The sequence below is a fragment of the Pipistrellus hanaki genome, assembly GCF_964339955.1.
Source record: "Pipistrellus hanaki genome assembly, chromosome: 15".
Lineage (NCBI taxonomy): Eukaryota > Metazoa > Chordata > Mammalia > Chiroptera > Vespertilionidae > Pipistrellus > Pipistrellus hanaki.
In genome coordinates, this window is record NC_140517.1 from 3,318,710 (window position 1) to 3,343,868 (window position 25,159).

The following is a 25,159-nucleotide window of genomic DNA, read 5'->3' on the forward strand; positions in this document are numbered from 1 at the left end:
AGGTCACTCAGCTGATGAGTGACACAGGGAGAAGGCACTCGGGTGTCCCCACGCCTACATCCGAAAGTGACTTTGCAGCGCGCCCCCTACGCCTAGACCAGTGTCTTCCTTTCCTCCTTTTTTTTTTTTTTTTCCTTTCCCCCTTTTCGCTGGTTCTTTCTCTGCCTCTGGAGCGGTGCAATGTAGCGGTCCGGAAGGTCGAGAAAACCAGGTTTGAGCTCCGGCTCTGCAGCCCTGGAGCTGCACGCACGCTGCCTCCAGGTGGGGACTCGGGGCTGGGTCTCCCCGCAGCCCGGCGCCTGCAGCCTGTGCGCGGACGGCAGGTGCTGTGCACGTGGGCTGCACGGTCCTCCCCCCGTTTCCCTGCCCAGGCGTGTCCCCGGGGTGTCCGGGGCGGAGGGACAACGCGGGGACCGGATCCACGGCCGCCGGATCCACAGGCTCCGGGCGCCCGCGTGGCCGGCGGGGGCGATGCGCAGCGTGTGAGTGACCTCGGCGCTGACCCCGCCGCTCGGGCCGGGGCGTGCCCGCCGGGCCTGACGTGGCGGCGAGGCCGCGGGCGAGGGGAGAGGCCGCCGCGAGGGCGCGGCCTGACGTGGCGGCCCCGGCGGGGGCGGCGAGGGGAGCCCGGGCCGCTGCACTGCCCCGCGCTCCGGCCAGAGGGCGCCCGGCCCCCACGCTTCCCCGCCCCGAGGCCGCCGTGGGGGGGCTCCGGGAGTAACCGCTCCGGCGATTGGGTCGGCGGCGCAGCGGGGCCATGTTGGAGCCGGGCGGCGACCCCGCCTCCCGCCGCCCTCCGCCCCGGGCCGGGCCGCGCCGGGCCGGGAGGGGAGGAAGGAAGGGGGGGTCCTCCCCGCCGGGGCTCCGGACGCGCGACTGGAGCGCCGGCCGCCGCCGCCGCGGTCACGGCCGCCCCTCGCAGCGCCGGCCAATCAGCGGCGCGGGCACAAATATGCAAATGAGGCCCGGTGCTGCCGGAGCGCCGCTCGCAGGGGCTGGTGGGGTCGCGCCGGGGGAGCGCGCCGGGCCAATCAGGAGGGCGCGTGGCGGCGCGGGGGAGGCGGCGCCCTCCCCTCCTCCCCGCGCTCCTCCCGGCCCCGCGCTGACAGGGGGGCCTGGCCGCGCCGCCGCCGGTAAGTGCCGCCGCCGCCGCCGCCGCCGCCGCCGCCCCGGGCGAGGCGCGGGCGGGAGCCGGGGGGCCCCGCGGGGCCGCGGCCGCCGCTCAACTGGTGGGGGGAGGCGCGGCGGGCCGTGTCAGCCGGTGGTCGCCGGGGCCGCCCCCGCCCGGCCAGCCGCGCGTGTCAGTCTCGGTGGAGGCGGGGGGCGGCGGGGGCGCCTCCGTCATGGCGAAGCCGGGGCGCGGGCGGGCGGCGGGGAGGACGTGCTGCCGCCGCCGCCGCCCGGCCGGGGTCGGAGGGCGGTGTGGGTCGGGGCTGAGGGGCCGGCGCCCGCGAGGCCGGGGCGGGGGCGCTGCCCGCACGTGCGGCCCAGCCCGCCCGCGCCCGCCCCGCGCCTGTCATGGCTGCGGCCGCCCCCGCCGCCGCCCGCAGCCCCCGCCCGGGGTCGGACCGGCCGCTCGCCGCCGCGCCTGTTGCGTGGGGAGGAGGCGAGGGCCGGTGGGCAGGGCTCCCCTCCCCGCCCTCCCCGCCCCGCATGCGGTCGGGGCCTCCCCCTCCCCGGGCCCGCGTCCCTCCCGAGGCAGCGCCGGGCTTCCCTCCATCCGCAGCCTCCGCCCTCCCCGCTCCGCCTCCGTGACTCATGACAGGGCGTCCCGCGCGGCGCCGGGGTCCCCGAGCCCGGGGGGCCCGGCCCGGCCTCCGGGGGACGCCCTCGCCGCCCTCCTCCCTGCAGTCCTCCCCGCGGTCCTCCCCGCGGTCCTCCGCCCCGGGGGAGGCTCCGGGCGGGGACGGTGCGTGGCCCCCGCTCGCCGCCTCGCGGACATCCCTCCCTCCCGCAGCCACGCGCGACCCGGGAAGCCGGGGTGTCTCACGTTGCAGCCGCCAGCTCGGGGGTGTCTGTTCCCTTTTTTTTGGGGGGGGGAGGGGGGTTGTTTTGCCCCCCCCCCTTTTTTTTTAGAAGAAAATAAAACTTTTCAGAACAAAGTATCCAAGAACTTAAAAAAAAAAATTTGTTGTTGTTGTTGATATTAAACAGTGTTACACAGTTGCTTTCTGGGAAGGCTGGGATTTGACGCTAATGGGACTCGTATTCTCCCCTCGTAGGACATAAAAGTTTATCTCCTTTCATACACATCACGATCACACTTTTTTAGCTTTTCCCCAAGTTTTTGCATGCTGCTTTTTTCCACCCTTTTCTCCGATTTCAGAATGGCCAGAGCGGCTGTGATCGGGGCCGGGAAAAGAGGGTTTGTCTTGTGGAAGGTTACTCAGCGCTGCGGCGTGGTTGTTGGAGTACTTTCCAACAGAACCACTAGTCCTACCAGCACATGAATGTATAGAAGGTGAACTTGAGGAGGATTCCACATGGCAGAGGGAGGGCTGTGTGTGTGTGTGTGTGTGTCTGTGTGTGTGTGCACAACACAGAAGGCTGAACATACTGTTTCTTTCATGTTGGCTTTGCAGAACTTGCATTTAAATGTGGCTTTTTGCTAATAGCAAGCAGGAAGAGCCTTCCGTGTGATGATGGATCATTGATCAATATTTGTTGAATGAGAAATACCTATTGCTCCAAGCAAGTTAAGCCTGTGTGTGTCTCTCTTCCAAGACTTTGTTTGTGTGTTTGTTTCTGCTCCTATGGCTTTGACACTTCGCAGTAAATTGCTCTAGTGGACTACAAAGTATTGGTGAGTCTTAGTTCTTGGGACATTTCCTATAAATCACAGATCATTTTCCTATATATCGATAAGGAATGCTCTAGGGGGGAAAGCTGCTTCCCAGACTTGATTCTGATAATTTTGTCATTCTTGAAAAGTTTTAGGAGAGTAGCTTTTGGTAGAGTTAAAAAACAAAACAAAACACTGCTCTTAGCCAGTTGAACCTTCTTGGCTTGGAAGGAGTGCTGATTGGAGAGGACCAGGACTTTGTCACTTGACTAGCACTTTTGGGGAACTTCCCCCTTACCCCCTCTAGTTCTCCTGGCTGGTCAAATAACTCAAACAAAATACAGCAGGTTAACATCAGAAAATCAGATTTGAGTAAGAGCCCAAGAGAAAGTCACATCAGCATGACAATTCCCAAAGGCAGTGAGGCACAGAAGACGGGTGTGTCATTTTGGACAAAGGAGGAAGGAAGGAAGCGACTGGGAATTCGAAAGAGGAAATGGGCAATTCACAGGTAGCCCGGATAGTGGCAAACACATTCTTTCTAGGCAACTCAACACAATGGGACAGGGAATCCAGTGAACAGACTTGCATGCATCTTTCCTGTCTGCTGATACTTAATTCATATGTGCCAAGGTGAATATGCTAAGGGCTTTATGTTAAGGTTCCCTTCCTGGAGGGTTTTTTTTTGTCTAACTCTTAAAAGAAAGAAAGGAGGAAGTAAAAACTTCCCTGACTTTGTTGGGCTAGTTTTCAGCTCTAACAAATGTGCACACCAGGGTGGTACCTCATAAAGAGACTCCCTCAACCCCCACACTGCAGCTAGAGTCACCTTTCTTACCCTCTGCGAACCTTCGTTTTTCTCCAGTTCTGCAATTCTGTGATTCTAAGTATTCCATGAAATCTGCCCTGTGCAATACAAAAATTATATCTGGGTTGAAGAGGTTTTGAAACATATAGAAGTATATAATAGTTGGCTTTACCTGAAAAGAATAACCTCAAGTCAGCAGGTATAAAAGTAAAGACAGAAAACAGTGTTGTCGGAGGAAAAAGCCCATGACAAGATAAGATTAATGAAATCCTAAGTATCTTTAGAAACTTTAAAATCCAAACCCCCTATCTAATATAACTAACTGAATTGAATGCCTTCTATAATGCTTGACCTAGACTTTGGCACTTCACCTATGGAAACAGACAGAACTGAAGGGAGGGGATTAATGTGTACACTGAAATGGCATTACAGATTTAGAGGAATCTATTAAAGCTTCTTTCTATTGTAAAATAAAAACTTTAGTATATGTTAGATTTTTTAAAGGGTTAGATTTGTTAATCACTGATGTAAATGTAATAGAAGAAAAAGCCAACTAAATACTTTGACAGAGAAGAAAAGGTGAAATCCTGGAGCAGTCTGACTCTAAAAGAGAAATAAATATGACTAACATTAATAGACCAACCGGGGTATTTCCTCAGGTATCAGTTAAAGAATAAAGAACATAGGTAAGTGTGGAAACTTAACAGATGGTCAGAGTGAATATGAATTATGAAATCAAATTTATTAGGACATATTGTCATAAATGTTTGGAAAACTTTAAAAGCCAGAGATTGAAAACCAAAGAGATTTGCGGACAATGGGGCGATAGAATGATTGTATTATAACCTTTTTTAAAAATATATATTTTATTGATTTTTCACAGAGAGGAAGAGAAAGGGACAGAGAGTTAGAGACATCATGAAAGAGAATCATTGATCAGCTGCCTCCTGCACACCCCCTACTGGGGTTGTACACACAACCAAGGTACATGCCCTTGACTGGAATCGAATCTGGGACCTTTCAGTCCACAGGCCGACTCTATCCACTTAGCCAAACTGGTTTCGACGTATTATAACCTTTTAAATATTTTGTAGCTGTTGTGGTCTTAACATGTTTTAACACAATACAGGTTTTTTACTTTGTAAATGCAGGTTGCCACATTCCAGATTTAGAGTTATTATCTAACACTTTGTATTTCTGTTTACTTTCTTGTTTGGACTTCACTCTCCTACATTTCACCTCACCTGGGAATACTCAAGTCAAATTCTACCTTATAAATAAAATCATTTTTTTGTCGTTGTAACCCATAAGGATTTCTCCTTTCCAGGAGATGATAGCATTATTATTTGTCTCATTTATTTGACATGTACAACTTTGTGACATTCCCTCTATTGTATTGCTGTAAAAGGCTGTAATACAACCATTTTATCTCCCCAGTATCCATAAATCTCTTTGGATTCCAATCTTTGGCTTTTAAAGTTTGCGTTTTCTTAAAAAGCTAATCAAGTGACAAATAGGAGACTTGTAGGAGGGGAAGCTACTTTCAGCTCTCTGGACTCCAGCTCATTCACATTCATTCATTAAAAAGATTTATTAGGTGGTCCCTTTATTAATCAATTTACTATATACATAATGTAACTTTGATTGTAAGTGAACCCTACCTGTGTAGAATCTACAGTGTAATGGTGGAGATACATAATGAACAAGTCAATGAATGTCACCTTGGACAGTATGACTCAGTGGTTAGAGCGTCGTCGGCCCTGACACTGAGGGGTCATGGGTTCCATTTTGGTTTGTCAGTTGCAGGGTCCATCCCCATCCAGACACAACCAATTGATGTGTGTCTCTCACATTGGTGTTTCTCTCTCTCCCTCTTCCCTTCCTCCCACTCTCTAAAAATGGAAAAATATCCTGGGGTGAGGAATTTTTTTTAAAAAGTGTAAAATTACAACTTGTGTGATTCAATGACGGAAAAGGGTGCTATGAGAGAAAATGGACAGGATTTTAGATGCTGTGGGCACGAAAGGCCTCTGTCAGGTGGTTCTATTTATGTCAAGACATAAAGAGGAAGAAGCCAGACAAGGGAGTGTTTTCTGGGAGAGCAAAATATGTATGAAGACAAGAAGTGTTTGTTACGCTAGAAGAAGTGGTAGAAGTTCAGGATGGCAGAAACGTGAAATAGAGGAAAACCATGGGCGATGTCATGAGATAAGCAGAGAACGGACTATACAGGCCACTGCAGGACATGTTAAAGGCTTGGGTTTCACCAAGGAAATTGCAAGCAAAAGAGTAATGTGCTTTAATTTGAATTTTCAAGGTTTCACTTTGAGCATGGATTGGGAAAAGCAAGAGCAAAAGCACAGCCATTTTACTACTGCCATTACTGAAGTGAGACACGGTGCTAGCTTGAACTAGGAGTTGCATGTGCAGAGATGAAGGAGAGGGTCATGTGCGTAAGTATGTGTAAGTGTAATTTGACTTGTTATAGAGAGCGGAGATAGGAATGGTAGGGAAATGACATTTCCCTTCGTAATGGATTGCATGTTAAAGGAAAGGTGTCAAAAACTTGAGCAACTAGATAGATGGTGATAAGATATGTACTGAGATGAAGAAAAGTGAAAATAATGTCTGGCAAGAAAGGAAGTTTTGAACACCATTGCCTTACAGGCGCTTCAGAAAGTGAGGACTGCCTTTACCAGAGTGATGGGTGCCTTGGGTTAAGTGTAGCTATGTGTGTGATGCCATGCTATCACATTCATACTGTGTGTGTTCTGAGAGGAAGAAGCAAGCTTCATATTTATGTTAGAAGAATTGATAATTGAAATGATGCTACCTTTTGACAATGCATTTCAGGTTTTGAAAGTGTGTGAATATTAATATAGATTATATTAGGCAAGAAGGTTTGAGAAAAAATGAACTTGAATGTAGTATTAGATGGGTTTGTATATTATTTGGGTGATAATGCAGAATACAAAAAGTCTTGATATTCTCAGGAAAGTAGCGCCTTTTCAAGTCATCAGCTTATAGACAGCCTGATATTTATCATTTTTAATGAGACTTCTGATGCTTATGAGTGAACATTATAGTTCAGTTCATTAGTAGCTATTATTTATCAATTAGCTACAACTACCGATGTTTGTTATAATTTGGCATTATTAGCTGAAGTTAACTGACTATTAAGGGTTTTTCAAAGTTATACTTAAAGTCTTTTTTTAAGCCAGCATTTTAAAACATTGTTATTGTAACAAAGGGACATGGTTTGAATTCTGAAGAGAAGGGAAAAAAAATTATTTTTCTTGCCCAGTGATCAGTTTGGTTTACCTGATTAAGCAGCAGCAGTATAAAATATATTTCTATTAAAAAATCAATGGCTGAAAGATAACTGCTAACATATCTTGTTAGTTTCTTTTATAAGATGAAGTAAATAATGATTGAAATAATGATTAGGTGTCATATCTTGCATAAAATTTGTTTGTTTTTTTAATTTTTTTGCTTTATCACAGTTTGAGTAAACTAAAACCCCCCCCCCCCCTCCACCACCACCATGCAGTTAATGGACTAGAATTCAGTCTGTTTCTATATTTTTCAGTTATGTTATCTTTGCAGTGCTTGTTTTTAAAATTGCAATTTATATCTATTCATTAACATTTTTTCTTTTATTCCTGGAACTGAGTAGCTTTACCTAAAACAAATCTAGGAATGGAAGATTATAGATTTGGTGCAATTATTTTAGTCTGTTTTATAGATAAAGAAACATACAGAAAAACAATTGCTGGAGGTTTCTAGTATTAGGGAATGTTTTGTTACAGAGGTTGCATAATTTAGTGAATTCACTGCATATCCAAATATAAGATTACTCTTATTACTTTTGCTTTAGTAAGTGTGTTGAAACCAGTAGTATATAGAGTTTACTTATTATTTTCAGAAACCATTCTCTATTTGTTTATCAGTGTTTTTATGAGTGACATATACTCTAAATGGTGATTCATAAATATTTTCTTATTTATATGCTTCATCTTGTTCCAGTTAGGTATTTCAAAATTTAAGTTATAATGGACATTCAGAAACATGTATAAGTCGTAAGAATATAGCTGCCTGGCATATTACAAAGTAAACACATCTTTGAAACAGCCACCCATGTCAAGGAATAGAATGTTGTTGTTATTCGCACCCCAGAAGACCCCCTCAGACCCCTTTCCAGTTATCACACCCTTTCAGCCTTCCCAGAGGTAAGCATTATGCTAACTCCTAAAACCATAGTGTCCCTGTTTTTGAACTTTATGTAAATGGCATCATATGTATGCTCTTAAAAATTTTTGAGAGGAAAGGCAAGGGAGAGAGAGAAATATCCATGAAAGAGAAACATCAGGTGGCTGCCTTCTGCACACCCCAACTGGGGATCGAGCCTACAACCTGGACCTGTGCCCTGACCAGGAGTAGAGCTGATGACCTCTTCATGCATGAATCAACACTCAACCACTGAGCCACACTGATCAAGCTACGTACTCTCTTCTGCTTTATATCATATCTGATACTAATATTTTTCCATTCAGGAATAATTCATTCTCATTACTGTTAATTCTAAAGTATTATGGACATAGTTTCAGTTTTGGGCTATTGTGAATGCTAATATGAACCTTCCTGTACTTGTCCATTGGTACACACTCAAGAAATATGGAGTATATTTTACTGCAGGTAGAAAAGCTAGCCATAGATTTTGCATATGGTAAACTTTAGCAATAATGCCAAATAGATTTCCAAATTTGTTCCAGTATGCACTCCTTTTAGCAGTGTTTGAGAATGCTGATTCCGCCATATTCATTTATGTTGTTTTATTAAAATACTAGAGGCTCAGTGCACGAAAATTGCGTAGTGATAGGGTCCCCAGTGGCTGCTGGCTGGCAGCCTGGTTCCCCCCCAGCCACCTGATGTCACCTCCCTCCCTTCCCCCTGCCAGCCCTGCCCCCTAGTCAAACTCCAGGACAACTCCCAGCTGAGGGGATAATTTGCATACTATGCTTTTATTATATAGGATCACTATCTTTAAAAAATCTTTTGCTCTTATATTTAGTTTTAAAAGTAGAATATTTGATGATGGATAAATATTTCTACAGGGATGAGACCTAATAGAAAGGAATATGAAATAGCATGTACAAAGATTTTCAGTCCAAAAATGAATACCCATGTTGTTTGTGCCTGTTGGATTATAGCAGATTATAATAAAATGTTTTGTATTCTCAAAGTTATAGTCAAATAAGAGACACTGTTGTAACTATTTTCTCTCTCGCGCGCGTCCAGCGCTGCTAGAGAGCGGGTCCAATTACTGAGTAGAGGCGGCTGGGGATTGAGAAATAAAAAAAAAGAGACTAGGCACAGAGTTAGAAAAGCTTGGGCCTGGTGAACCTCTGCCCTCTTCTGATGGAGAGACAGTGACCCAGAACTGATGCAGTGTTTATTTTATACCCCCCAAATACTAGGAAGTTTCATCAAAAGTCAAGACAAAAGAGATTATTTGCATTCTTGACTAGGCCTGAGTCCTATTCATTCCTGATGTTTGACTGGATTTACATATCAAAACCCACTGCCTGACACCTGGGCAAAGATTAGAGTCAATGCTGAGAACTCATCTGCCTTTTTGGTAAGCTGTGTAACCAAGATGTGGCTTTGCCTGTCCCCTTGGGTTCAGCTGACAATTATTAAGGAAGAATGCTTATGTGCCTTCCCAGGCGCTATCTACACACTGTATTTTCTTGATCCTTAAAATGTGTGGTTTTAAACATAGAGTGAATAGTACACTATTTTAGGAGGTATGGATTGGGAAGAATGAAAAAAATGCATATCAATAACTTCATCAAAGACATCTTCCTGAACTGGATATATGCTGTTGATCAGAAACTTCAAGGAGGGCAGCGAGATGCTATATGGTATGGTCTTGTTAAAGTAGTGGGGAAATTGGGTTTTATGCCTTTATTTTATACCAGTAGTGAGACAAAGATAAAGGAGTAATTAACAGAAAAGTGGAATTGGGTTTCTCAAGGATTTGAATGTTAAGTCACGTTTTAGAGAGTAGTATGTTGTGGAAGATGTGTCAACATTTGACTAAATTTGAAGTTCTAAGTAAGTGGATTTGATAGAAATGGAATCACTGCATAGAAACTGGTATCTATCAAACCATAATAATAAAAGCATAATGTGCTAATTAGACCGGACAGCTGGATGACCTTCCAGATGAAGCCGGGGCAAGCCACTGTGGCTGCGAGGGCCGAGCCCCTTGCCCAAATTTTGTGCATCGGGCCTCTAGTTTTAAATAAGCAGGAAAAGCCTTAGGAAAGCAAGTCAGAGATGGTGTAGTAAAGCTAAGAGAATATCCAAAAGAGAGTGATTAATAGAACTGAGTTCAGAAAACATTTAAACAGCTTTAATATGGACCAAGCAGGAAGATAGGTGGACCTGAGATTAAGTCATATGCCTTGTTCTTTTAAGCTCTCAAAACCTAAATAGTATATGAGGTGGGGGTGCATGGCGATTGGAAGCTTCATATAGAAGCATTGGAGTTTAGCGTCTGCTTTGCTTAATGATGGTGTTTCTTAGTGGTCAAAGACGGGAATTGAGGGAATATTTAGAATATCCAGATTTTTAGTCAGATTTCAAACCAAGGCCCTTCGTTACAATAACTGTTTTAATCATATTCTAAAGTATAGTTGCAGTGATTTTATGGAGTCAGAAACTAAGTGCAAGAGGTAACAAACAGGCAAATGGATATTTGGAAAATGGAGGCAGAGGATCACGTATTTTCAATATTTGTCTTTGAATGGAAGAGTAGGAATAAAATGATTTTGTTTGTACATTTTTGTTAAGGTAGGGGAGGTCTGCTGATGCCCAAAGTTAGAAGGGAAGCAGGGAAATGCAAGAGGATGGTTATCCTTGAGAGAGATGGAATATGTGAGTATAAATCCATTCGAAGTCTCAATGGGATGCCATTAAGAGGTGAAAGATTTGCCTTTGGAGAAGAGTCACACTTCACCTTATGAGAATAGCTAGAAGAAAACAAGGGATAGACACAAAGAACAAAGACGTACATGGTTCTGAAAAGGTGATGGGTGAATTTCAGCTGGAAAACCTCAGAAGACAGTGAGGCAAAATGGGGATTGGGGGAGAATGGGGAAAGTAGGCTTAAAGGCTTTGGGAGAAACAAACAAAATATAGTAGGTATTTGGGTTACATCGGAGGTCGGAGTGGGGAGAGGCGGGGGCGGGTTCTGTGAGCCATTATGTTCCTGTGGCGTGACATAATGCGATTTTCGCCATAAGTCGGAACCCACCTACATGAGCACCTACGTCGCTAACATGGAGCACATGCACAGCAGTGATTAAGTGAAACAGTAAAAACATTTAAAAGAAAGATAATTCCTGACCTTGTGGTAAATAATAAAAAGCACAAAGCACATCTGATGGAACTGTTTTTTATATAAATAAATGGGAGATGGCGATGGACGTAACTATGAAATGTGACTTGTGTAAGATTACATAGTGAATCAGTGATGAAGCCAGGATTCCAACCTAACCAGGATATTTGCAGAGTCTATACTTTTAACAGCTATGCTTGTAAGGCCCCTTGTAGAAGGAATTATCAGTGAAAGGAGGATTCTTTGAGAGATAATGGAATTAAACTTTAAATTGTATCACTGAGTTGTGTGTGTGTGTGTGTGTGTGTGTGAAATATATATATAACATAAAAAAAGCTATTTAGATTTTAAAGTACACAGTTTAATGAGGGCATTCTTAGAATAATAAAAATGAAATATTGCTTAAAAGATTGCTTCCGAATCATAATGGAGTATCTATTAAGGATCAAGAGGTTTTGTTTTACATTATAACATTTTAAAAAAATGAGTGAGAGAAACATCAATTTGAGGATCTCATGTCAGCTTTCTTAAAAAGATGTAACTTTAAAGTATAATAAATATATATTTATTTAGGGAATGATGGCCATTTCATGGTGTGGGAGAGAGTCTGACATACCATTCTCAAGTTTACATTCTCTTACAATATGTGAACTTCAAAATGAGGTAGTATGAATTATTACTTTTAAGTGCATATTGTCATGTCTTTACCAGCATTTTTTTCTTATATAGAATATTAATGAGCTATTTGCAATAAAGTATTCTATCAGTCAATAGTGTACTGAGGTTTTATGTTTTTAAATCATATGTAAACTTTATACAACTTTAATGAGTATTCATTATTAAACTTTAATTGCTTTTGTTTTTATTTTTCTAGGATTCTGACATTTCATGACATGTCATTACCCAGAGCAGTAATGAACATTGGCCTGTTTCGGATTAGTCGATGACCTTTGAAAATGATCCAATAATATCTACTACAGAGAAGTGGAATATACTTCATTTGGAACAAACAACTCAGATTGTTACTGAATTTTTCAAGATGACAGATCCAATGATGGACTTTTTTGATGATGCCAATCTTTTTAGTGAGACCTTAGAAGGTTTGTCAGATGATGCATTTGTACAACCAGGACCTGTTTCCCTAGTTGATGAATTGAACTTGGGTGCAGAATTTGAACCTTTGCACATAGACTCATTGAACCATGTTCAAGGTACTCCAACGCATCAGAAGATGACGGATTATGAACAATTAAGTCAGTTTGATTCAATGAAATTTCATCAGGTTAATCAGTCTTTTGGTAGCCCAGCTGAACATGTGTTATCTCCACACTCTCAGTTTAATTGCTCTCCGATCCACCCCCAAAACCAACCCAATGGTTTATTTCCAGATGTAGCAGATGGCAGTCCAATGTGGGGCCATCAGACGGCTACTAGCATTTCAAATCAGGATGGGTCTCCTTTTCACCAACAAGGACATTCTCACTCTATGCATCAAAACAAAAGCTTTGTGGCACACCATGACTTTGCCTTATTTCAGGCCAATGAACAACACACACAGTGCACTTCACTGCGCTCGCAACAAAACAGGAATAATCTTAACCCAGGGCAAAATTCTCTCAGCCAGTCTAAAAATTTTATGGATGTTAATGTTTCTGGTCCACACAGAGTCAGTGTCAACCACCCACCACAGATTACCAATGCATCTACTTCACAACAGTCTCTCTTGATGCAACAGTTTTCTCAAACGTCAAATCCTTCAGTACACTTTCTCAAGTGTAGCAACCGGCAAGAAGGCAATTTTAATGGACCTTCTCCAAATATGACTTCTTGTTCTGTCAGTAACTCTCAGCAGTTTTCTTCACATTATTCCTTTTCTAGTAATCACGTGTCACCAAACAGTCTTCTCCAGTCCTCTGCAGCTCTTGCACCCAATCATACAAATCAGACGCTATCTGATTTTTCTGGAAGCAACTCCTTTTCACCTCACAGGGGAATCAAGCAAGAATCTGCTCAGCATATGCTCAGTCCCAATACGTCACTGAATTCAAGTAATTTCCAAATGTTGCATTCATCACATCCTCAGGGTAATTACAACAATTCAAAATTATCGCCTGTGCACGTGAACTTCCAGGATCCTGTTGACTCAGGAACGCAAATGGCCCATTTCAATGATCATGTTGAAACTAATGGCTTTCCATCTTTGGAAGAGAATTTACTTCATCAAGTGGAATCTCAAGCTGAGCCATTCACAGGACTGGATCCAGAGGACCTCCTTCAGGAGGGTCTCCTTCCCCAGTTTGATGAGTCAGCATTTGGGCAAGATAATTCAAGTCATGTTTTAGATCATGACCTTGATCGGCACTTTACTTCACATCTGGTAACACGGCCTTCTGATATGGCTCAAACTCAGTTTCATTCTCAGGCTCGGAGCTGGCATTCATCACTGTCTAATCATCAGCATTTACATGACAGGAATCGCCTATGTTTACAGCGACAGGTATGAAGCTTTTATTTTGGTAATTCGGGAAAGGTTGGCTTGGGCTTTCTCGCTATGTTCATTTCATATGAGACATAATCAAAATTGGTTAAACTCAGTGGTCCTATTAAGTCAATATGCAGATTTTGACAGCTTTCTATTGCTTTAACAGAGTTACATTTGAAATTAATTTCATTGATATGCCCAAAGCAATGGACTCTTATATTTAGAAAATTATAAGGTTTTAAGACCTCTTGTAACTTTCAACTATGATTGCCTTTAACTAAAATATTTATTATAAAAAAATAAAAACTTAATAACCATTAAAATGGAAAACTATAGATTGGGAACATTTTATTGCATATGATGGATATAGGGTTAATATTCTTACAAAACATTCATATAAATTGGTAAGCAAACTTTAATATGTTTTATTGATTTTAGAGAGAGAGGAAGGGAGAGAGAGATAAGAAACATCAATGAGAGAGAGAGACATTGATTATCTGCCTCCTGCACCCCCCCCACTGGGGATTGAGCCTGCAGTCCAGGCATGTGCCCTGACAAGGGAATCAAACTGGTAAACTCTTGGTTCATGGGTCAGTGCTTAACTATTGAGCCACACTAGCTGGGCCATACGCAAACTTTTAAGTTGATAACTAGATAAAGCATATAAGTTGAAATTCACAAAAGAAGAAATTGAATTAGCAAACACTCAGAATAATATGCACCTTTAATAATTTAGTTTGCAGCGTGCTTTTGTTTTCACCTATTAGAAAAATATTTTTAATGTTATTGCTGAATGTTGGCAAATTTATGATGAAATTGAAACTTAAATAATTAAAACTTAGGGTGAAATTGGAACTTATATTTGTTCATTGATACAAATACTTTGGAAAGAAATTGAATGGTATAATTGAGTATCAAAATACTTTATTACAATAATCCAAACATAGAAAAGTTATACGTACACAAAGATATTTATCTTACTATATCTATAAGGGACAACTGATAGCAGCAGATGATTTATCATCTCCATATCAGATTTCAATTAGGCATTAAAAAGACTTTAAAGACTGACACTAAGAATATGTGAATAGCAGGGGAAAAGCATAATTCAAAATTACAATCACAGTGAAGTGGTTAAGATTATAAGCTCTGGCTCTACCTGATTTCGCTCAGTGGGTAGAGCATCGGCCTGTGGACTGAAGGGTCTCGGGTTCAATTCCAGTCAAGGGCACATGCCCAGGTTGCAGGCTCAATCCCCAGAGGGTGTGCAGGAGGCAGCTGATCAATGATTCTCTCTCATCATTGATGTTTCTCTCTCGTTCCCCCTCTCCCTTCCTCTCTGAAATCAATAAAAATATATTAAAAAAAAAAAAAAAGAAAAAGAAAAAAGTATAGGCTTTGGTACCAGACTACTTGGGTTAGAATCTTGGCTCCTGTTGCTTAATAACTTGTGACTTTTAGCCATTTATATAATTTCTATGTGATTCACTTGCTTCATCTGTAAATGAGTAATAAGAATAGGATCTAATAGGGCTTTGGTAAGGACTATAAGAGATAGAACATGTAACAGTGCTTAGAACCATGCCTAGTATGTAGTGAGTGCTTAATAAAATGTTTTTATCACAGTATGAAAATATGAATGTGAAAAAATATTGGAAAGAATAGATTGTTTTTAGGGTAGTGAAATACACTTTTTTTGTTTCCTATAGTTCTTGTCATGTGAATATATTCATATATTGTGAAGATGTATTTAATGTAATATTTTATCGTTTTCTGTAATCTCTTAAAAATAAGGATTCTTAGTATTTCAATACCTTGGTTACCTGTGAAATTTGGTGAACAATGAAATATGCAATATTTCTTGAAATTAAATATCTAGGGACCATTTTCTCATTTCAAAGCCTTGAAGTGTTTGAAGAAGATAAAGCCTTTATCTTTTCCTTTGGGTTGATTTTAGTTCTGTTTCAAATGGTATTTTTATTACATTTTCTAAAATGTCTAAGTAGATTTTAAAAGGTACTTGTAAACCTTCCCCTCCCCTTCTTGCTGTGGCCTGAGTAGAATATTATGATTTTGCTCCCTCTACTGGAAGAGAATCTGGCATCTTAGTTGGACCTTGGAAAAAACTCTGCTGATTTGACTCTAGTGTCATATATTCACTATGTATGTTGATTTCTGACTAGTTTGACTAATCAATGTGTATGGCATATAATTAACATTAAGAAGCTTGAAATTTATAAACTTCTTTTCTTAATTTTATTATTCTAAAATCTTGTCATTTAAATTTCTTTAATTCATGTTTTTCTAAACATGTTCTGGGTTTACAAAGAAGTAAGAATCCCTTAAATAGAGTTGGAATAAATGGAGGATAAATATAACTAACTGAAGTAGCCCTTAATACAAGCATAGTGATAGTACTGTCTTAAGAGAAATTCTTTTCATACCCATCATAAGAAGCCTTTCATAAGTCTCACCTTTTTGTTTCAAAGTTTGTTTATTAGTATGTTCAAATATTGGTATAGGGCAGTTTGGAATATTTTTTTGATTTACTTGAAAGTCTGTTCTCAAGTTTCTTTATTTGTATTGAGTGATATTTGGGCCCTGGCTGGTGTCATTCAGTGGGAGAGGTGTACTCTTAGTACACCTCTTAGTATAATGTCTGAAATTGAAAATAATGTGTTAGGGGCTACTGAGCCATTAAACTTTATTCCAAACATAAAATGTCTTTGGAATACTTATATGGGTGATCAGGTTTCTCTGGGTAATAGGACTGAAATGATTTTAAATTAAGGAATTATCTTAATACAAGATGGTGTGGGTAACATGGGCAAATGTAGTAAGACACAGGAGGAGGCTTGGACTGTACTTCTCAGTTTAATAAAATCTGGTAATTTGCTATAGTCAACTGTGCAAGTAATACCTTGCACATTTATTATGCAAGGTATTACAAATTATGCAAGGAGTGTATAGTTGTGAATGATTGAATTTTATTATGTAACTGTGTTTTGGAAATGTTGCATTTTAACTGCTTTTATTTGTTCAGTATTTACTAGATGCCTGCCGGGTGTACTAGGCTCAAAAATGGATAAGATGATCCTTAGCATTTGAAGAGCTCAAATTGAAAATTGTCCTCCTTCCCCATTGGTCTGTTAGAATTTCAGAGCTGTTCTCTGTGCATTTCTGATTCAATTTCAGTTGTCGGTTTCTAGCACTTTCACACTTTCACTTAGCCCTTTAGTGTTTGGGAATGAGTGATTTGACCCATCTGTTTAAAAGTAAGTTTTCTTCTAAGTTTCTAGATTAGCTTTATGTTTCATAATGTTTTGGCAGCCTGCAATTATTTGATTATTCAGATACATATTATATCATGTACATATAATATACAACTGAGGTCCATTGCTTTTGTGAATGGCAGAGCCAAGAAAGCAGGGCCCTTTTTTTTTTTTTTTTAGCTACTTAAATTAATTATAAACTAAGTCTATTCTCTGTGTCATTTCTCAGTCTGATTCTATTGATTGATTTCCCCCCCCACCCCCCTCCTATCCCCAATGTAGGTTGGTATAGTCCTGCTTTTTTTGCATGCTAGAAAATTTTTGAATGGAGGAACACATTGTGAGTTTTTCCTTGTTGAGTGATGCCAAGTTTTACATTCCAGAAATATTCTTGAGTTTTTGTTTTGGAACGCAGTTTCTTGGAAAATTGGTGTATCTTAATAAGATCTGTTTTTGAAACTTCGTTAGACTGGACTAGAGCAGTGTATAGTCTAGGGCCAATTTCCTCCTACTGCTGACCCGATAGCCATGTTTTCTATCCAGTGCCTGGTGAAATAGAAGGCTGTTCACTATGGCTATGGAAAGATGACTATGCCTGGCCTTGGAGAGATCTCAGGTCCTTTCAGGCAGTTTTTTCCTGGGCCTTGGGTAGTTGCTTTGCAAACTGGTAGCTGGTCAGTTACTTATCTGAGCCTCAAGAGGGGATCTTCTGAAGATCTCTGGAGATCTTCCCTGGGAAGCTCTTTCCCCTCCACACCTTCCCCCAGAGACTAGCCTCCTTGGCTTCCCTGGACTTCAAGCTTTGTCTCTTCAACTCAGGGGTGCTGTGAGATTTCACCAGGAGTTCTGCTCTCCTGTTCTGCAGCTGAGAAACACGCCCCTTGCCAGCCCTGCTCATTTGCTTGCATTCTCTTAGGGATGACTGTCATGGGTTGCTGGATGTCCAGTGTCTAAAAACTATTGTTTGTGACCGTTTGACTAGTAGCTGTGATGCACACTGACCATCAGAGGGCAGATTCTCAACCTGCAGGCATGGAAACATGGAACAGACTGATGAGTCTCAGAAGGAAGGAGGGAAGGAAGAGGTTAAACAAAGATCTTATATGCATACTAGAGGCCCGGTGCACAGATTAGTGCACCAGTGGGGTCCCTTGGCCTGTCCTGCAGGGATCGGACTGAAACCGTTAATCTGACATCTCCCCCGAGGGGGCCCTGGATTGCAAGAGGGGAAGGCCAGGCTGAGGGACCCCACCAGTGCAGGAATCCGTGCACCTGGCCTTTAGTAATTTATAATGCAGAATACCATAATTTGTTAAACCAGTTTATTTTGGAAGTGGGTACTGTGATGAATATCTTTCCAGATAAAGTATGCTTCTATGACATATTCTTAGAAAATCAAGGTAAATGTACATACTTCCCTTTGAAAACTTGCATAATTATGACTAGAGGCCCCGTGCATGGATTCATGCACTGGTAGGGTCCTTCAGTCTGGCCTGCGGGTATTGGGTCAAAACCGGCTCTGACATTCCCTGAGGGGATCCAGGTTGCAAGAGGGTGTTTCTCAAGTGATGCACCCTGGAATCAGGCTCCCTCCTCTCTGGTTCCGGGTGCAACATCTGAGAACCACTGCTGCCAAGTGACTGCAGCTTGGCAGCTCCTGCATCTGCCCTCTGGTGGTTATTGTACATCATAGCTACTGGGCAGCCTGCCAATGGGAGGGTTGGCCGATTGCTTAGGCTTTTACATATATAGATAAGTACAAATAACCATGAATATTTAGCAGCTATACTCATGTTTGTGGCTTTACATGTATTTTCTCATTTAATCTTAAGAACAAGCCTGAGGTAGATATTACCATTTAATGTTTTCCCAATAAGGGCTTGAAGGATAGGGTGATTAAATGCGTGCTCAGGGTCAGACACCTGGTAAATGGCACACCAAGGATTCAGATGTGAGCATTAGGACTCTGGCGCCCACATCACCCTCTGTTGCCTTAGAGTATGTGATTATTGAAGCTGGACATAATCTATAGACAGGTATCAGTTACTTACTACTGTTGTAACAAATTGTCACAAATTTGGTGTTTTTAAAGAACATAAACTATCTTATAGTCCTGAAAGTCAGAATTCTGAAATGGATCTCACATCAAGGCATTGGCAGGGCTGCATTCCTTTCTAGAAGTCTAGGAGAGAATTCATTTTCTTGCTTTTGCCAGTTTATGGAGGCTGCCCACATTCTGTGCTTGTGTCTCCTTCTGTCTTCAACTCCAGCAATGGCTGATAGAGTCGTCCTCTCATTACATGGCTCTCTTCCGCCTTTTTCTTCCACCTACCCTTGAGATAATCTAGGATAAACTCCTCCATTTTAAGATCAGCTGATTAACAGCCTTAATTCTATCTGCAATCTGAATTCCCCCTTGCCATGTAATGTAACATTCAGGGATTTGGGAGATTAGGCAGTTGAATCTTTGGGGGCCATTATTCAGCCTATAAGCCATGAGGCCAATTAGAAAATATTTAAAGAATTAACAAGGGATTGTTTTATTATTTTATTTTTAAAAAAATATATTTTATTGATTTTGTACAGAGAGGAAGGGAGAGAGATAGAGAGTTAGAAACATCGATGGGAGAGAGTCATCGATCAGCTGCCTCTTGCACACCCCCTACTGGGGATATGCCCGCAACCAAGGTACATGCCCTCGACCGGAATCGAACCCGGGACCTTTCAGTCTCCAAGCCGACGCTCTATCCATTGAGCCAAACCGGTTTCGGCTGTTCTATTATTTTATGACTTCACATTATAAAAAAAAAGTTTGAGTATCTTACCTTTGAGCAGAAAAATCATTTTTGCTTAGTCTCTTCTGCTTCTCATGCTAGGAATTACCTAGTGGGCTGGAGTGAAATGATTAGAGTTGGGCTTTTGGACCTTATGGTTTCAGATTTCTCAATAATGTATACTTAAGTGATTTAAATAAACTCAACAATTTTTTTGGGGGGAAACTCCCGCAAAATTTTCATTTATTCAACAATTGTTTGGTAAGCCCCAGCCTTATCCCAGACCATTGTGCTAGGTACTTTTTATGTCAACACATCTTATCCTCACAATAATCTTATGATGTTACTGGAGACATCTTAATTTATAAATATAGAAACCAGACTCAAGGTACAGTAGCTTGTAAGTCACAGACCCAAAACTTGAGCACAGATTTGAGAAAGTAGGTATTGAGAAAAGATAAAGAAGTTACGATTTTGTGATACATAAGTTAGTATTTTTACTTAATTGTTTAAATAATTATATAATGTTATAAAATAATTTTATAATTTCAAGTTAAACCATAGTAATTTTAGATATTGAAGTATTTAAGGAATCATCACTTTTTTTTAATCAGGTAATCTGATTTCCAAAGTGTTAACTGTATTTTATTTTAAAAAACGCTATCAAGTTTGTTACATTACATCATATGCTTTCAGCACTTTCATGTTACTCATGTGGTTGTATCGCTTACTGAATTGAGCCATAATGACTCAGAAGTTGATTGCTTGAGTTTTTGTCATCGGACAAATGAGCTGTTTGTGAAAGAGAGGAATTAGGTCGTTTTCATCTTTGTTTTTGGCATCAGTCATTTGTTTCTCAGTTCCAGTGTTGGACAGCTAACCTTTTGAAAGTGAGCTTTCATGTGTAAGTCTCTTTGATAAAGTGGGAAAAACACTGAATTTAGAGTCAAGTGAACTGGGTTCAAGTCTTGACCATGCCTTCTACCATTATAGCAGTCTTAGGCAAGGTACCTTCTCTGCAGTTTTCTCATCTGTAACGTGTATTTCTATATTGTTGGCATTTCTGATTAGTAAATGTGATAACAGTGAATTTGAAAGTGCTTTATAAATTATAAAGTCTACTCGTTATTTAATAATTTCTTGCTCTAAGGGATTTTAAAAACTTATTTTTAGAACTAGGAGGAACTTTAATCATAAATCAAGTTTTAAAGTTTACAGTTGTAGAGGCCCAGATATCTATGTAGTCTGTATAGCTTTTTAGTGACATAGCATAAAAGAGATTCCCTAATCCTAGTTCCTTTTTCTTACATAACTGTTTCTTAACTCATTTTTATGCAGGCTTGTCCTAATATTTGTGAGTCTCAGGAAGAGTACAAATGGAAGCTCTCATACTGTATGTCAAAATATTTAAATGTTGTGTATAAAGCCAGTAAATTCTTAAATATGTTCTATCCTTCTTCCTTGACAAACAGAAGTCCTGGTTTGGATTTAGGATTATTGGACTCTCTGGAGTCCCACATCCAGAGTGTGGCAGAAGTGGGCCACATTCACATTCCATTTCTGTCCGCTTCCATCCTGCACCTCCAGGGCCTCTGAACGCTGGACTCCTCCGCCTCCATAGCCAAGCCCCACCTTTCTCTCACTCTCTCTCTGGCCCATGCAGGCGCATACGGGCAGTGTGTATTCCTTGCCAAACAAGGAATTCCTTGAGAGAACAAGTCTCGTAGTAGACACAGAGCCAGGCCGCCTCTGCAAGTGGGTGGGAGACTGTCAGGTGGAGATTTCTGTGCACCTGGAGCGTGTTCTAGGAGAGGGAGGCTAGCACATTCTCTTGGCACTGGGGAAGGGTCATTTAAAAAATTAGTAGTTAAGCCTGGCATACAGTTTTGTGGGGTTTTTTTGCATATTTTCTTATCAGGTTGTCCTTTGAAGTACAGGGATCTATCTGTAAATAGCTATGAGTTCCCCCTCTGTCGTTCTTAGAATCTGTTACCTTACCTCTGTTTTAATGTGCTTTCTGAATTTATTTTTTCTTCAGGGAAAATGCTGGCTAAGACTGGGGGAAGTTAAAAGGGATTTTGCATAATTTGAGAAAGACGATGAGTTGCTAAGGATCTCTGTTAGATTTTTTTTTTTTTTACTCTGGCTGGTTTGGCTCAGTGAAGGGAACATTGGCCTGTGGATCATAGGGTCCCGAGTTTGATTCTGGTCAGGGCGTGTGCAGGAGGCAACCAGTCGATGTGTTTCTCTCACATTGATATTTCTCTCCATCTTTCCCTTTCTCTTCCACTCTCTCTGAAAATCAATGGAAAAATATCCTCAGGTGAAGATTAAAAAAAAAAAAAAAGATTTCTTTTATCTTGAAGTGAAAGAAGAATGAGAAAGATTATAAATACTTGAAAGCTATTTTAGTAATAAACATTTAAATGTACAAAGTAATTTGAGCTATAAAGGAAAAAAAATCTACCCTAATTAAATGAAGAAATGAGCCCTAACCAGTTTGGCTCAGTGTATAGAGCATCAGCCTGCGGACTGAGGGGTTCCAGGTTCGATTCTGGTCAAGCGCATGTGCCTTAGTTGCGAGCACATCCCCAGTAGGGGGTGTGCAGGAGGCAGCTGATGGATGTTTCTCTCTCATCAATGTTTCTAACTATCTCCCTCTCCCTTCCTCTCTTTAAAAAAAATCAATAAAATATATTTAGAAAAAATGAATTTATTTTTGTCAGTATTTTAAATGAAAATTTATACAGAATATCCTTAATCCTATTAATAAAACATTAAATGTATTAAAATACCACCTTTTATAACAGTTTATTATTCAGAATTATAAATCACCAATAAGATTAAGTATTTTCAATTAATATGTGTATGAATGTGTGAATATACCGTTGGCCCTAATACAATCAGGGGATAGGGGGTGCTGATGCCATCAAACTATCTGTGTGTAACTTTTGACTCCCCCCCCCCCCCCCAACTTACCTAGTATATGTATATATGTGAGACTATATATATTAACTAACCTTGTATTTGTTTTATGGCCATAGGTCCTTTCAACATTACACTCAACAGCCATTCATCTACTACATAGTATCTTTTTAAAAGCTATTAGAATTGGAAATATTGTAACCATTTAAACTATTAATTTCTAGACTAAGCTTTGAATCAACATAAACCTATATGTTGCTACTTCTGACCATGCTAAAATATAAAAATTAGCAGCATTGTAACAGCCATAAACCCACCACATAGTTTTAACATATGTAATATTTGTTTTAAATCTTTTTTTAATTAAAAAAACCACATATAATGGCTAACCATTGAAATCCCTACTCCCTTCCAGAGCAAACCACCATTTTGACTTTGTGATATATCTTTTCAGTGTATGTGTCTTAACTTCATCTTAGAGGTATAGTTCATAAACATCTGGGGAAGGAAGGGGTCGCAATGGAATAGTTATACCCTGTTTCCTCGAAAATAAGACAATGTCTTATATTAATTTTTTCTCCCAAAGTTGTGCTAGGTCTTATTTTCGGGGAAACGCGGTAGTATATATCTTTATTTATTTACTAGAGGCCTGGTGCATGGAATTCATGCATGGGGGAGGGGTCCCCTCAACCCAGCCTGTACCCTCTCCAATCCAGGACCCCTTGGGGGATATCCGACTGTGGGTTTATGCCCGATCCCCAGGCCTAAACCGGCAGTCAGACATTCCTCTCACAATCCTGGACCACTGGCTCCTAATTGCTCACCTGCCTGCCTGCCTGATCATTCCTTACTGCCCTCCCTGCTGGCCTGGTAACCCCCAACTTCCACCCTCTGCAGCCTGGTCACCCCTAAACTGCCCCCTTTGGCCTGGTTGCCCCCAACTTTCCCCCCGCCCCGCCAGTCTAGTCACCCCTCACTGCCCCTCCCCCCCACCAGCCTAATTGCCCCCAACAGCTCCCCCTGCTGGCTTGGTGGCCCCAGTCAAATTCCCAAGGGGACACTTTGCATATTAGCCTTTTATATATGTTTTGAATAGCTTTCAGTTTTACGGGTAATTTAGGGACTGATGAATTCGATATATTTAGTGTTGTCAGTCATTAGTGAATTTGGGTGAGGTTTTGTGGTTTTAAAAATATACTTGTGTTTGGATGTAATAGATGAACTTTTGAACAATACAGTATTGAAAAAGCAACACAAACTGATATACAATAATAGATGGTTGACTATTACATGTTTTTATTTCATGTATGACTTTTTCATAAATAAATAAATTTGTCATCAAGTATTCAGCTATATTTATTTTGATATAAAAATCTGATCCCGTTATTTCTCTATATGTGATTATTTACTGATTCCTTAATTCTTTCAGCATAAAGTTCAGATGTTTTACCACTAGAGGCCTGATGCACGAAATTTGTGCAAGAGTAGGCCTTCCTCTCCCCAGCTACTGGCACTTGCTTCCCTCACAGCCCTGGCTTCATCCGGAAGGTCCTCCAGAAGGGCATCCGGTCTAATTAGCATATTACACTTTTATTATTATAGGTGATTTATGACACTTGATAATCTAACCCATTGCTTTTCAGTCTTACTTGCTTATCTTTCTTCCAACATGCATCTAGCTTTCTTGTCCTGCTAATCACCACTTCATATGTAAATGTTTCAATTTACATATCTAATAACACAAAGATTTTTGTATTTAAGACAACACAAAATTAGTTTCACACCTGAAATACAATTATACTACTTTAATAGTCATATAGCCAAAGTTGAAGCTTCCCTTGTAGTTTAGTAAATGTATTTTTACAGTTAACGTATACTTGTTGAAATTAAAAGAAGGGCCACATTGTATTTTTTTAAAGATTTTATTTGTTTTGTAAAAAAAAGGGGGGGGGCGGGGAGCACATATTATAGTTGGTTGATATTTAAGTGGCCCTTTTTTTTCTTCTATTTGTTGTTATTATTTTGGCATTACATTTAGTCTTGAGTATTTTTTTAATTTATAGTTCTGAACTCTTTGTTTTGTTTCTTACATTTTCTTTGCTGAAGAAACAGAGCCACTTACAGAGTTTCCCACATTCTGGATGTTGTGGATTACAACACATTCCTTTCTCTCTCTGTTTCCTGTAAGTCATGTAATAAATCTGATTTAAAAAATACAGAACTTTTATGAGAATCCACTATTTGCCTAACCTGCTCTGTGGATGATTAAGATAAAGCAATACTTTTCATAGTATTACCTTTTTAATGTAAGATTCAAAATTTATGATACTTAAAAAATTAATGTCTTTGTTAGCTACAGGTAGAAACCTGCGTACTACACAAGTCACAGGATGAAAATAAGCCATTTATTGTGAACATGGCAGTTTACAGATGTGAAGAAAGTGGGGGGAAAAATTATTGCTTCACTTCATCAAAAACTCTGAAAGCAAATCTAAGAGTAAAACTCAGAAGAATTCTGACAGATTTATAATACACTCTTGATCAATTTTTGCCCCTTTTCTCTTTAAAAGCAAGTCTTATAGGTAGCTTGTGGAGGATTGTGGGCCTTGGGAAATCATGTGCAATAAATAAAAAACAAAAGAAGTCACCACACTAATGTTTGACACATTACTGAGATTAACTACAAATTTCTTGTTTTTGGAAGACTCCTT

General features: G+C 41.0%; 1 protein-coding gene across 2 annotated transcripts in view; it reads left to right on the top strand.

The window, feature by feature from the left end:
- CHD9 (chromodomain helicase DNA binding protein 9) overlaps window positions 1-25,159 on the top strand; it is a 139,730-nt gene that overhangs the window by 42,357 nt on the left and 72,214 nt on the right. Inside the window, exons 1-2 of one of the 2 annotated variants that reach the window (XM_084905452.1) lie at window positions 1,006-1,133; window positions 11,870-13,492. In XM_084905452.1, the coding sequence (XP_084761578.1) occupies window positions 11,939-13,492 (1,554 nt within the window). In that variant the 5' untranslated portion in view covers window positions 1,006-1,133; window positions 11,870-11,938. Of the gene's footprint in view, window positions 1-1,005; window positions 1,134-11,869; window positions 13,493-25,159 lie in introns of those variants that run through there. The other variant, XM_084905451.1, reaches the window with a different exon arrangement.